Below are 13247 nucleotides of genomic sequence, written 5' to 3'. Positions count from 1 at the left end.
AGGCTATTACACTGGAAGTTGCTGTGACAATAACACAGTCCTTTAAGCCACAGAATACAACCACATTGTGCAGCGGAATGTCCCATCAACTCTAAAACACAGCTTTAAAGCTACTATTTCTTGGAATAAAACTATAATGAAATAAGCAAGAGCAGTTTGCAAACAGTTTTGAGACAGAAACTGTCCTGCCATCAAAAATCACTAGTTGTTCTTCTTATTAACGTAAGACCTCTTGAAATGAGAAGGGAGTATTAATGAGGGGTCATTTAGGTCAGTGTATCTTTTCACACTAAGAAGACACCAACACCATAAATCCAACAGAAAATAGAATTTCACACGCTGGTGGTGACTACATCTTACCTTGCACAGCTAAGCCAGCCAGTCGAATCACCTGTTCCAAGGTACACCGCAACCGGCCTTCAAGCACGTCTTTTTTGACTTGCAGGTAATACTGATATCTGTTCATGGGAAGAGAGGAACACACAAACTCAAAAACACATACTTGGAATGTATTCCCACAAAAGACGTCCCTGGATGCAAACCCTTGTGTACACAGCAGGATACACAGGTGATGTTGACAAAAGTCATCTATAAAAGATGGAAAGTGACCTCAGCCTGTGTTTGTCTTTGTTTGATGTAGCAGGTGCCACATCCCATTTACTTTGAGATTGAGAACATTCTCATCAAATCACTTGCTTTTAGGCCAACAGGATAAACTAGTGATATGAACCAGTTCTTCATAACAGAGACCAAGAATGAAAAAGCTCTCTACACCTGGACACACATGACACTGTGACAGCAGAAACTATACTCAACACACTCAAAATACGTATGCATTGCTGAAAATTCCAGAAACACATCAACTTTCTTTTCTTTTTTTGCATAGTACTAGGGATTGAACACAAGGGCACTCTACCACTGAGCTACATCCCCAACCCTTTAATTTTTTTTTTTTTTTTTTTTTGAGACAGGGTCTTGCTAACTTGCCCAGGTTGACCACTAGTCATCTTTTAAATGCAAAATTTTGGTAGGGCAGATTACAAATATGTCATATAATTTGGAATTCTGCTAAAGGATGGGATAAAGCTTTTCAGAGCCATACTTCACCTCCCAGGTCGGTGACTCATAAAAATCAATTTAAATGCAACTTTCCAAACTGAACTATATTCCCAAACCAAAAAAAAAAAAAAAATACAGAGAGAATGTTCCCATACATGACACCAACCGCAGACCAGTAGCTAAAACAGTGTGTTGTTTTCTTGCCAATAAAATCACACATTTAGAATGACCTAAACATGTAGAAATCTCCTCACTCTTGATGATCACGTCCCGGGACACCACTTCCTCTGACCACATTCCTACAACAGAGTCACCTCTCTAACACACCTTCCTGGCAAACACTCCTGGTAACTGTCACTCTCTCTTTCAAATCAACTGCAACATCTCAATCCAGAGAACTCAGAGATGACCCCAAAGCTCAGCTTTCCCAGAGACAGGCGATCACTGCTAAGACCTAACGATGGCTGGTTCTACCGGCAATATCAAAGGAACCGTGACATATCAGCCTAATTGGGAGAAGGCCTGGGCTCTCTACACACCCCAGCCCAGCCCTCACTTCTTTGTGGTTGGGTCCACTGTACAGGGCAAAGGCAAACATGTCAGTCTTGGGTGGGAAAAATCTAACCTAGACTCAAATCAGAAGGGTAAACACTGAGAATTATTTGAAAACCCTTCTTAATCAACTTAGGATAGAAAAAAACTTCTACCCTGCCCTCATGCAGTCTTTCATCTGATTAATTCATAAACATTTTACAGGTTTCACTATCCAATCAATAATTTTACTTCCTGCTCACATCATGTGACCACATAATGATGTATGTAACAAATGCTTCCACTGGCTTTTAGAGACCAATTCCTCACAGATGTAGAAAAGCCAATTGTGGTGAGCTGGGGCCACTCACCACTCTTGAGTTCAGTAGATCTGGCTCTGCCCTGACCTTGTCATTACAGCCTTAGAATCCATGACTCCTCTAACTAGTTGAGTCCCAGCAAAAAGAAAGAATGCTTATGTGTAAGAACGTCTGGTCAAAACTGTTTTACTGGTAATCTCATTTCTGAATGTGCACAAACTAATAAGGAGGACACATTATGTGGGACCATTTTTAAAATGCTGTGAAATCAAAGGCACTTTGTGTGGTATATATGTATGTGTGAAAGAGCCAGAAGATTTGTAAAAGCTGTTTTGGGTAATATTATATGATGGGCAGGAAAAGCAAAGTTGTGACCTGTCACTCTCTATTCTTCATAGGAGAAAATCAAAATAAAAAACAAATTTGAGAGCAGTGCCTATATATGAATTTAAAGAAACAATACAGGAGTAAATCATGATACTCAACACTAAAGCTTTCTGAATTACTACAATAAAATATGCTACATAAATATCTTTTAGCTTCCTTTTTTCCCCATTTAGAATCAGGTCCCCAGCTCAGGCATAGTTTCAAGTACAGATGAACCCAAAGTGAGTTTACATTACAACCTTGTTTAAATAAAAGATTCATGCAATATGGCTAATTAATGATAGTATTAGTTCATCTTCTGGGATGTAGCTCTATAAAAATGGGGAAAATAAGGGCTCTGGAAGATCGCTTCTCATACCACAGAGCCTGTTTCTTGTTTGTGTTCTGCACCTTCTCTTTGAGGTTTTTCTTCAGCACCTTCTGCCTTCTTGTTCACCATCCCCAGCCTGGTTCCTACTTTTCCTCTGACATGCTTCTTGGGTCTCTGGGCCACTTCTCAAGGGAATGATGAAAGGTCCACTCATTCGTGCAAGGTAACCTTCTCTTCAAGAGACTCTGGGAACTGCCCAGGAGTCTTTTATGGAAGACCTTTCATGTTTGTAACTTAGTTCTTAGAAAGGAGAAACCTAAGCAAGTAAGAGGGTCCCTAAGTTATCAAAACCTCTTTTAAGTGCCAAGAGCTCATTCTTAAAGCAGACCCATCTTTGAAGACGAGCCACTTAGATTCTGAAGACCCTACTTTCAAAACTGGGGGAACAAGAACAAGAGAGATGCAAGGAAGAGTGTTAACTTCATCCTATTTCCAGAGTGTCCTGCTCCAACTTTCTTCAGTGAAGTTAAAAGATATGGAAGAAAAAAAAAAAGCAAACAAGGAAAATGTATACTCACACGCACCCGCATACACACACAAACCCAAAAGCAAAGACTCAGGATAGAAAGAAATAGCAAAGCCTACTAAAGAAACAACAGTGAGATTCTCAAAGCAAAGCAAACCAGAAGGCAAATCTCAAGGTAGGAAACGATGATAAAAGTTGACCTGTTCCTATTAATCATACCCTGTTCTCTTCCATGTGCTATCTGTCCCTTTCCATCTTGAGTGGTTTCACTTATTTTCTGCTCTTCCAGCCAGAAGACAGATGGACAGTAACATGCTCTTATTAAGCACTCTCTGTGCTTAGGTCTGCAGGATACTGTGCTTGCCCTGGAGAGAGCTAAGACAGGACACCCTGGCCTCTCTGACCACTGCGCCATGTTTCTCCAGTACACAACCTAAGGGTTCAATGTTCAAGAACCAAGGAATAAAACATTTGAGAAGTTGTTATGCTGGCATCACCTACCTTTTTAACATGGTAACTTGGAGTCAAAAATGATCCCCAAAGATTGTGTGTGCGTGTGTGTGTGTGTGTGTGTGTGTCTCAGTCAACTCCTTTGGGAATAAACACCAACCAATTAATCCACAGGATCCAGAAAAACAACCATTTCCATTTTTCTTAGCCTCCTGCTCCCAACTCTCACCCACAACACATGAGCAAGTTCTATTAAAAATTCATCCTATCTAAGGATACAGTGAATCAGGATCCCTAGCAAGTAGTGCTAGAACATTCTGGTCACGTAGGTTGGATGTAGTCTTGTGCTGGGATATAAAACCCTGGAGCTGAGGAAAGCAGTAGTCTATCTTGGAAGCTATCCAGCCAAGAGAATCTGCACACCAGTAATGATATGGTGCCATTACCACATGAGACTGTGGTTATTGCTATGTAAGATTGCAGAAACGAGAAAGAGATTTGGACCACATGGGAAACTGCTTGGTTGGTACTCTTCTGCACAGAAGTGTTTTTGCAAAATATAAAAATTGTATCCTGTTTGAAGACTGGAGAGTATGAGCTGAAATTTTTATTTTTAGAGTGCTTGAGTTCTGCTTATTTTTGATGAGAGATTCAATTACAACAGCAGTAAAATGCAACTGTGAATCCTATTTTGGAAACATGCAATTTCATGGAAGTATACTCCACCCTGTCACAGCTCTGGGTGGAGGGAGGGAAAAGGGGGAGAGAGAGAGAAAAAAAAAACAAAACAAAAAAAACAATCCTCATGCCAGGAAATTAAGTGTGTGCCAACTTTCCAAAGAGATCCTCTTTGAAAATCTAAGTTCACAAGGAACGCTTTTTAATATTTTTCGTATTCAAAGACCTAGAAATAGTCTATCTCACAATTCAGGCCCAGTGATTACTTTTAGGTTAGGACTCTGCTCTCCCTGTAAGAACTAGTGAACATAACTATGCTTGTTGAAATGAAGAAAACAAAATTCTCATTTCAAATTATTTTCGTTTGTTTTGCTTTTAATCTAAAGATTCATTTGCTGATTAAATGCAGGTTTCTCTGGGTGAAGCATAAAAGGGTTCCTGATAATCAGTGTCACCAAACATTACAACTGGAAGCTGAATGATGCTATGAACTAGCCTCTAGACACTGCATCTATCTGGAATGTTCTTACCCCAACATAAGAAAATAAGAGACTTTTCCAAGTTCCTTCCTCCTCTAAAAATTTGAAAAGAAAAATTTAAATTCCATATTGGGTCAAATTAATAGAGCATTCAGTATTCTATCAGAAATATCAAAGAACTCTTTCAAAGTCACACCCCACAGCGTTATTGTCAACATTTGGAGATGCATCACTAAGATCTCTAATCTCTCCTTTTAATTCATGTACAAAGAATTAATCTCAGCACTGATACAACTGTGTTCTACTTGCAGGTCTGTTCATTCTTCTCAGATTGAGAAATCCTTGGTGGTATTCTGCAAAGTAGAGACTGCACTACCACAGAACCACAAATAAGACACTAGGGACTCAGAGGCTGAGTATGTGATGCTTTGAAAATATGTTTCCCACCCTTCCCACAAGTGAAAGCTTCATTCCAAGTCCAGATCAGCAGAATTGCCCCCAGCAGGAAAGAGCCATGTAAATAGCAAAGCTTTAGGATCTGATTTTGGTCCTACTTCCACCCAAGGATGCAACATGGCAGAGATAGGAGGGGCAGTAGACTTCTAGCACTGCTCCAAACGTTTGCTGGGAGGATCCTCCTCAACAGGGTCATCCATGCTGACCCGACCCTGTTTCCCTTATGAACTGTTCTGGGGCCAATGAATGGGGAATAAAAGTGCTGTGACCCCCAGCAGAAGCCCTCAGAACCAGTGCCTGGGTCATCTCTGTTTCCCTTTGTTCTGAGACCTGCAGTGTCCAGCAAGGACTGCAGCTGGGTTAGCCTGTGCCCTGGGCAAAGACACCAGAGACCAAAACTTGAGCCCAGATGGACAAGTGAGATGCACGAGAAATACCAATAAATCTTTGTTTGTGAAAGCCACAGAAATATGGGGCCATATATACTGCAGGATGGCTGAGCCAAAGCTATCGAACAAAGGAAAGATGTTTATAAAACCCAAGGCCAGGCCTTTCATGTCTAGAAGAAGAAACCATCTTGAAAGTGAATGACTTGCTTAAGGTAACACTGCTTCCTAAAGGCAAGGCCATATCATACCACAGCCGGGCCAACCACAGAGGCAAGGAGGGAGGAACCCGATCCCCCAGGCACTCTGGGCAAAACCTCGATTCCACTGAAGTCTAAAAATAAAAATGAAAATAAAAAACACTACCACCTGTGATGTTTACCTATGCTTCTGAGGAAGGGCTCTGATAATCAAGCTCTCCCCTCCCCTCAATTAGACTGTCTGGGCCACAGCACACCAGGCAACTACTGAAATGAGAAGCTTTTCTATAAAATCCTATTACAGGGTGTGTTTCCAACAGTGGCCCACAGACTCTTCAGATCTGGGTTTTCTCCTGGTAGTAGCCTCTGGATATTTCACTTTCCTCCTTCGTAAAGAGAAGGAAGCTTAAGAACCCCTGAGCATGCAATCTACCCACTTGCTCATGACCTTGTAAGAAGCACTGAGGGATACAAGTAAAATCTAAAAGCAGGGTCTTGGTTTATAGGCGACTACCAAGCATGAGGGGCTATGTTCAGCAGCAGGTGGGAAATGAGCCCTTAACAATAGGTATTCCTAATACAGATTAGTTTTGAAAACTAAAATGCAGTTCATCATCGGGATCCCACATGTCCTTCCTGATGCTTGCTGTGAGTAGCCTCCACCTCTAGGATCATCACAAGAGCAATCCAGATTCATTTCTGTTACTACCCTAATAACACCTAAAACTATATGAACAGCATTTGTGTCCCATGTGTCACTCCTTCTCTTTGTTCTTCCACAGTTAAAAACAGATGAGTGAAGCTGGTTGTTGTGTAATCCCAGTCACTCGGGAGGCGGAGGCAGGAGGATCGCAAGTTCAAGGCCAGATTCAGCAGATGAGCAAGGCCCTCAGCAACTAAGTGAGACCCTGTCTCAAAACGCTGTGCCTATTAACCTGTAGCATCTCTAGTATCATCACTTGGCTCCTGTCTGCCCTTCCCTCCTCTACAGCTCAAATGCAATCAAACCAACTTCTCTCTTTGCATCCTCAGGGTCAGTAGGGATATGGGACATCATAGAGGCAGGACTACCCTTCCATTCCTGTCTTTGAAGTCTTTCCTGGAAACTAGTGGGGTTGGAGGACCAGAAGGGGAAAGATTATTTTATCATTATTATTAAGAGCAATTTCCTTTACAGCTAGCCATATCAGAAAATTATTGTTAAACTGTACTAGAACCCAGTTCTCCCAGGACAGCACAGAATGTAGCAAAGAGCTGGCTCTTCTTTTTATTTTTTTTCCTGGTTGATGTTATGCTGTGTAAATAAGAAACAAATGTAAAAGTTTCTCTACTATAAAAGACAAAAAAGAGGAGACAGAGGACAAGTTGTCCTAGAATTCTGGGATATAGAAAAGCAAAGAACAATTTTAAATCTCAGATTGACAGGGATACCAACAGGGAGAGAAGGGGCACATTCCATCCATTCCAAAGGGTGTTCACAGCTGTAAATCCAGATAATGGACAGGGTGGCCCACACTGCGGCGCTCTGTCTGCCAGGACCAGATAAACAGTATATACACAGGCATGCAACCAGATAAACCTGAATGCCTCCCTCCCTCTGTCCCTCAATCCTCAAAACCCTTGGGAAGAATTTCAGTTTATGACTTCTGAAATATAATAATGGGTCTGGTAGCTGATCTATGCACTATCTAAAAAGCTGTTACATTTAATGAATGTCCCAGCCAACAGTCAATTAAAACTCTGCACCAACAGATTACAAAAGCAACACTCTTGCCAGTATGCAAAATGGAAATAACTCACAAGGAAAAAAGAAAAAAAAAAAGTAAAGAAAAAAAAAACAGAAGGAAAAAGCAAAACTAAAACTGATGAAGATAACCTTAAAAGGAAACGTTTTTCTTGTATCCTTTTTCACGTCACAAGATCATACATGTGCATGTGTGAAAACAGAAACACACGCATACACTCCAACACATACAGACGAGGTTTCCTTGGCAAAAGGTCAGTTCCGGAAGTTTTCGGCATTCACTGATCAATAAATACCTTCTTTTGCCAGAGACTCCTTGAGTTTCAATGAGTCAAAGGATTGCAATTCTTTCCTAAAAAGGACAATGTTTGTTTAAATGCACACAAACACACACGGACCTTAAGTACTAGTGAAAGAAGGCCAATGATAGCAAGGTGTTGCAAAAGAGAAAGGCATGTCACAACCTGATCCCTGCTTTTTGCTCTTGAACTCTTGCATTAATTATAACAAATTACAGGGAATCCAAGTTCTGTTTATAAGTACAATAAATTCCCTAATAATAGCCTATAATTTAATCAGGGGTTCTGTTTAAAAAAAGAAGACTCATTTTCTGTAATACATCACAAAGAGAGGGAGGGAATGCCCTGACATCACCTCTCTCTGTCCCCCTCCTAGGCTATTGGCTACAGATTCCTTGTCAACAATCCTACCTATAGGACGTGAAAGAGCCAGACGGGGCTCGCTGCTGTGGTCTGTGATGCTTTGACCTAGGAAAACATGACAGCAAAAGTAAAAATATTTATTCTTTAAAAAAAAAATAGTGGGCTAAAGTGTTTGAGGTCAAAATAAAATCTGAGTCTGTTTTGATCCATCTTAAAATCTCCAATGACTTGGAAAACAATTTTGCAGTTCCTCAAAAAGTTAAATATAGAATTAGCACATGACCCAGTAATTACACTCCTAGGTATATACTCAAGAAAAATGAGAACACATGTTCACACAAAAACTTATACGTGAATAGCAATACTATCCACAATAGCCCAAAGAGAAAACACCCCAAATGTCTACCAACTGGCAAATGGAGAAAGAAAATATGGTCTGTTCATACAATGGAATATAATTTAGCCATAAAAAGGAACGGAGCTTCAGCATGGAGGAAGCTTCAAAGTAATGCTAAGCTGAAGATGCCAGACACAAAAAGCCACATTTTGCATGATTCCATTTATACGAAATGTCCAGAATAGATAAACCCACCAGAGACACAAAAGTACAAAAGTAGATTTGTGGTTGCCAGAGGCTGGAGGGTGGGTGGGAACAAGGAATGACTGCTGATATTCTGAAGTTAGATTATAAAGATGGTTGCACAACTTTGTGAATACACTATAAACCGCTGAGTTGTATACTTTTAAATGGTTAAAATGGTGAATCTAATGTGAATTTTATCTCAAATAGATGAAAACACTTAGTGATCTTTGTAAGGAAAAAGTCCAAACTCCTGACATAGCACACCAGGCTCTTTAGGATCTGCTCAAAGCCTTCTTTCCATCTTCATGGCTCCCTATGCATCCGACACCAGAGCTGTGATATATTTACTGTATTTCCCAACTGTCGCCATGTTCTCTCCTGCCTCCTTGCCATTTCCCCTGTCTGAAGGCCTTTACTCAACTTGCATTTGCATAATCACCCAACCTTCCATGTTCTTCAATCAACAGGCCCCTTGAGGCCTCCATGTCCTTCCTTCACCAGGCCTGTCCTGCACTGCCACTGGCACCTCCCTCCGCTCCACCATGACCTCCCCATGAACCACTTAACAGAAGTGCCTGGATGGTCAATAAATGTTTCTGAGTAGATGAAATACTGACAGAGAGACAAAATAGGAGGAGGGGGAAAGAGAAATGAGTCACTTCCTAGTAAGGGTATATGTTATTTCTATCGTATGACAGAGGCACCTAAAGGCTTCAGAAACGTAACCCATCACACACCCAGTAGGAAGCCTCAAAGAACTCCTTTGTAAAGGACAAAAGTACTCCCTTAGTGTGGACTATTTGTATACTTGTAAATAAGTTAAACGGCTCCCTGAGCTACTGTACAACAAAGGAGAAACTCAGAGATAAATCTCAGTCAGGAACCAACAGCATCAAAGAAACCCTCATGGTGGGCAAAAGAACCAGAAATCAAGGTGCAAGAAGGCTCCATGCTGATTAGCCAGCAGAACCACTCCTCTAAATTGCAGCTGTAAAATGTGGAGTCTTCTCCCTCTTACACTAGTAATAAATATGCCTTGACTCATCCAGCTCAAAATACGCACCTGCCTGCCCTAAAAATCATGTGTTCATAATATTACCCACCACTCCACTGTGGGAAAAGGGAGCTTAAATTACATCTGGAAGCAGGTGAGTCAACTGCCCAGAGATCTGTCTTTCTGGTAAAGAGCCAGGTTCGTGGCTAAGAAGCCTGCATAAGAGCCTGAGCATTGGTGAGCTAGCAGTTGGAGGAGCAGCATTAGTAAAATGCAGGTCTGAAGAAGAAAAGATATCAAAACTGACAAAAGGAGGCTGAGAGGATTGTCTCTGGAAACAGGCCTGAGCTCTACCTTAGCATGCCTAATTAAAGGTAGCACCTATCTTTTCACACATGAGCAACTGCCAAAAGAGGTCAGTTCTCTGTAGATGAAGTAATGTCCCAGAAATGAGTAGGAAATTCTGGCTATGGGCTTCATAAATATTTGATGGATGAATGAGGCAATGGAAGTAATTAATTAATTATAGATCCCTAGAGACTATGATAAAAATAGGGGGGGGGGAAGAAATCCAGCTCCAGATTAAGTCATTATGGCTAGACTCATGACCAATGACCTTGAAACTTAGTAGATGGGAGGAAACAAGAAGACTGCTGAGTGCCAGGTTTCTAACTCCTTCTATCCTTCGTCCTGCCATCTGAGCAGAATAAGCGCAAGGACGGGCCTCCTCAGCACTTGTCAATGGAAGGTGCTCCTCCACAAACTCTCACACAGACCTGCAGGACTCAAGCAAGGTAAGGTTCTGCATTAGCCAAAAGGCAAGTGACAAGCCAGACGGAGGGAGCACCTGCAAGCTGTGGGGACCTCGACCTGGCTAAGTGTTGGGAGGGAATGATGTCACTGTGATTTTTTTTCTGTTCACAGTGAAGCAAGGAGAGTCCTTCCTACCTTGAGTCAATCATGTCTTTGGCTCTTGACACCTGAGGACTCTATGGGAGCAATACCAGCAATACCTTCTCCATCCCCTCATTGCAACCTTGACCTCACCCAAGCTTTGGCCCTAACTAAGAGCTAGACAAGCCCAACTTAAATTCTGGGTGGTACTTATATTTATTGACCAATCTTGAATTTGAAAGATTTCTAATTGCCAGGTGCTTAAATGCTGCTGGAGCCCACACAAGCCACGCTCTTAATCACCTGATACACACTTTCTCATTCACAGCTGAAATACATCTGAACACCCTAAGAGTGACCCTATGCTTTAAAAGTGAAAATATCAGCAGGTCAAAAACAATGTGATGTTTATCAGAAATGGCAAAATAGTTATTACTTCTGCTTGCAAGTCCAAAATATAGGAGACACTTCTGAGATCCTGCCTTAATTTCCATAGCATGGACTACTGGTGAAACAAATATCCACCTCACCTTCCTGGCTAGTGTGATCCATGTGCAACCTCTTCCCCAAAATAGCACTTGAATGTGTTAGCTTTTCTGTTGTGGTGGTTAAAAAACTTGACAAGCACAACTTAGAGGAAGGAAGAATTATTTTGTCTCATGGCTTCACAGGTTTGGTACATGGTCAGCTGGCTCTAAGGCAGAAACATCATGGCAGAAGTTAATGGCAAAGGAAAGCTTCTCAGCTCATGGCAGCTGGAAAGCAGAGAAAGAGAAAATAGAGGGGGCTAGGAATAAGATAAACCCTTCCAGCGCACACACTCAGTGACCAACTTCCCCCAACTAGGTCCTACCTTTCAGAAGTCCATTCAGCTATCTATGAACTAAAACATCAAATGGATTCATCTACTGTTCAAATGGATTAATTCACTGATGAGGTCAGAGTCCTCATGATCCAATCATTGCCTAAAAGCCCCACCTTTGAACCTTACTGCACTGAGGGCCATGCTTTCAACACATGAGCTTTGGGGGGTACAGACATTCCAGATCCAAACCATAACATTCCACATCACAGGTTTTATACATTTCTCATAGCAATTCATCTTTATTTTGCCCCATCAGTACCTTAAAATCAGGGCCTATTTCCCTTTGTTTTATAATTCACAGTAGATGATCTTGTAGCTGTGCAAAAAGCATTCTGGTCATTTGCTAACTTGAGGAAATCCAGGGGGCTAAAAAAGGGAAAAAATGCTTTTTTTTTTTTTTTTTTGGAAGTTAGCCACCTAAACAATTGACATAAAACAATACCAGACTCAGCAGCAAAACAAAAAAGCAAAATCACCCAAACTTCAGGCGTTACATAACAGAAAGCCTTTCTCCAGGCACCAAATTGGAATAATTCATTCTGCCCTCTGTTAGCAAGGCATTTTAATTGTTCAGGCCATTTAATTATGCATATCTATTTTTGCCTCCTTGGGAATTATTTAGATTTTCTTTATTCATCTTCATATTTCGACTCAAAATCTAGTACACAGTGGGCCTCCACTGTACATTTACATTGCGGCAAGACGTCAATACAGCCACATATGATGCGGCCTTACTGGAGTCAACTGCAAGTGGGTGAAAGAAACGTCACCATGTTTCTTGAGCACACTGGAAAAAAATAATAAAAACACATTCTAGGTACAGCAAAAGTTTTGAAAGACTTGAATTTTCCACAATTGGAATTAAAGTTCATTTCCGTAGATATGAAGACACTAGAGCAGTTCAAGCAGTTATTAACTATGACAGTGCTTCACATTGTAGAGTGGGCTTCCAAGTGTTTTCATGGGCATCATTTCATGTCATATTCACAACAACCCTCTAGGACAAACACTGTAATTCCCACTTCACAAGAGAAACTGGAGGTTCCAAGAGCCAAGGAAACCTGCCACGACTTCCAATGTTACAGCCAAGTGCGCTTTTGTTATGACATTGCGCTTGTTTAGTAAACTGAAACAGTCAGGCATTTCTATAGTCAGAAGCGTCAATCTTGAGAGTAAAATGGGAAGGAAGGAGAGAAAAACACTATAGGTGATAAACATGTTACAACATGAACCACTGACCATTTGCTCAGGTTTTAAATACTGGAAATGAATCATTTTCTCTTACAGAATCCTCCAAAGTAGCTGAGGATATCAAATGTGGCAACAATTGCCACTGATAAAATACCAACCCAGCCGACATCTCGCTGCCCAAGAATCTAGTATTATCTTCCTATGCTGCAATTTCTGCCAAAATCATGCTCGATGTTTTTAAGAGTGGAAATGTCTCTCTACAATTTCTCCTTTCAAACCCCTTTCTGAGGCTATAGGATTAAAGGAGAGGGTACTCTGCTTGTTGAATGAAATTAAAAACAATTTTACCTGGGCGTCATGGCAGAAACCTATAATTCCAGCAACTCAGGAAGCTGAGGCAGGAGGATTGCAAGTTCAAAGCCAGCCTCAGACAACTTAGTGAGGCCCTAAGAAACTTAGACAATGTCTCACAGCAAAAAATAGAAAGGACCAGGGATATGGCTCAGTGGTTAAGTTCAATCCCTGGTACCTA

General features: G+C 41.1%; 1 protein-coding gene across 4 annotated transcripts in view; it reads right to left on the bottom strand.

Moving 5' to 3' along the window:
- Positions 1 to 13247, bottom strand: part of Ptpn14 (protein tyrosine phosphatase non-receptor type 14) — a 180198-nt gene that overhangs the window by 63103 nt on the left and 103848 nt on the right. For all 4 annotated transcript variants that reach the window (XM_071600087.1, XM_027934704.2, XM_071600085.1 and 1 more), the window contains exon 4: positions 361 to 458. In XM_071600087.1, the coding sequence (XP_071456188.1) occupies positions 361 to 458 (98 nt within the window). The remainder of the gene's footprint in view (positions 1 to 360; positions 459 to 13247) is intronic.

The sequence above is a fragment of the Marmota flaviventris genome, chromosome 12 (assembly GCF_047511675.1).
Source record: "Marmota flaviventris isolate mMarFla1 chromosome 12, mMarFla1.hap1, whole genome shotgun sequence".
NCBI classification, from domain to species: Eukaryota; Metazoa; Chordata; class Mammalia; order Rodentia; family Sciuridae; genus Marmota; species Marmota flaviventris.
This window is presented reverse-complemented; position numbering and strand designations above follow the sequence as displayed.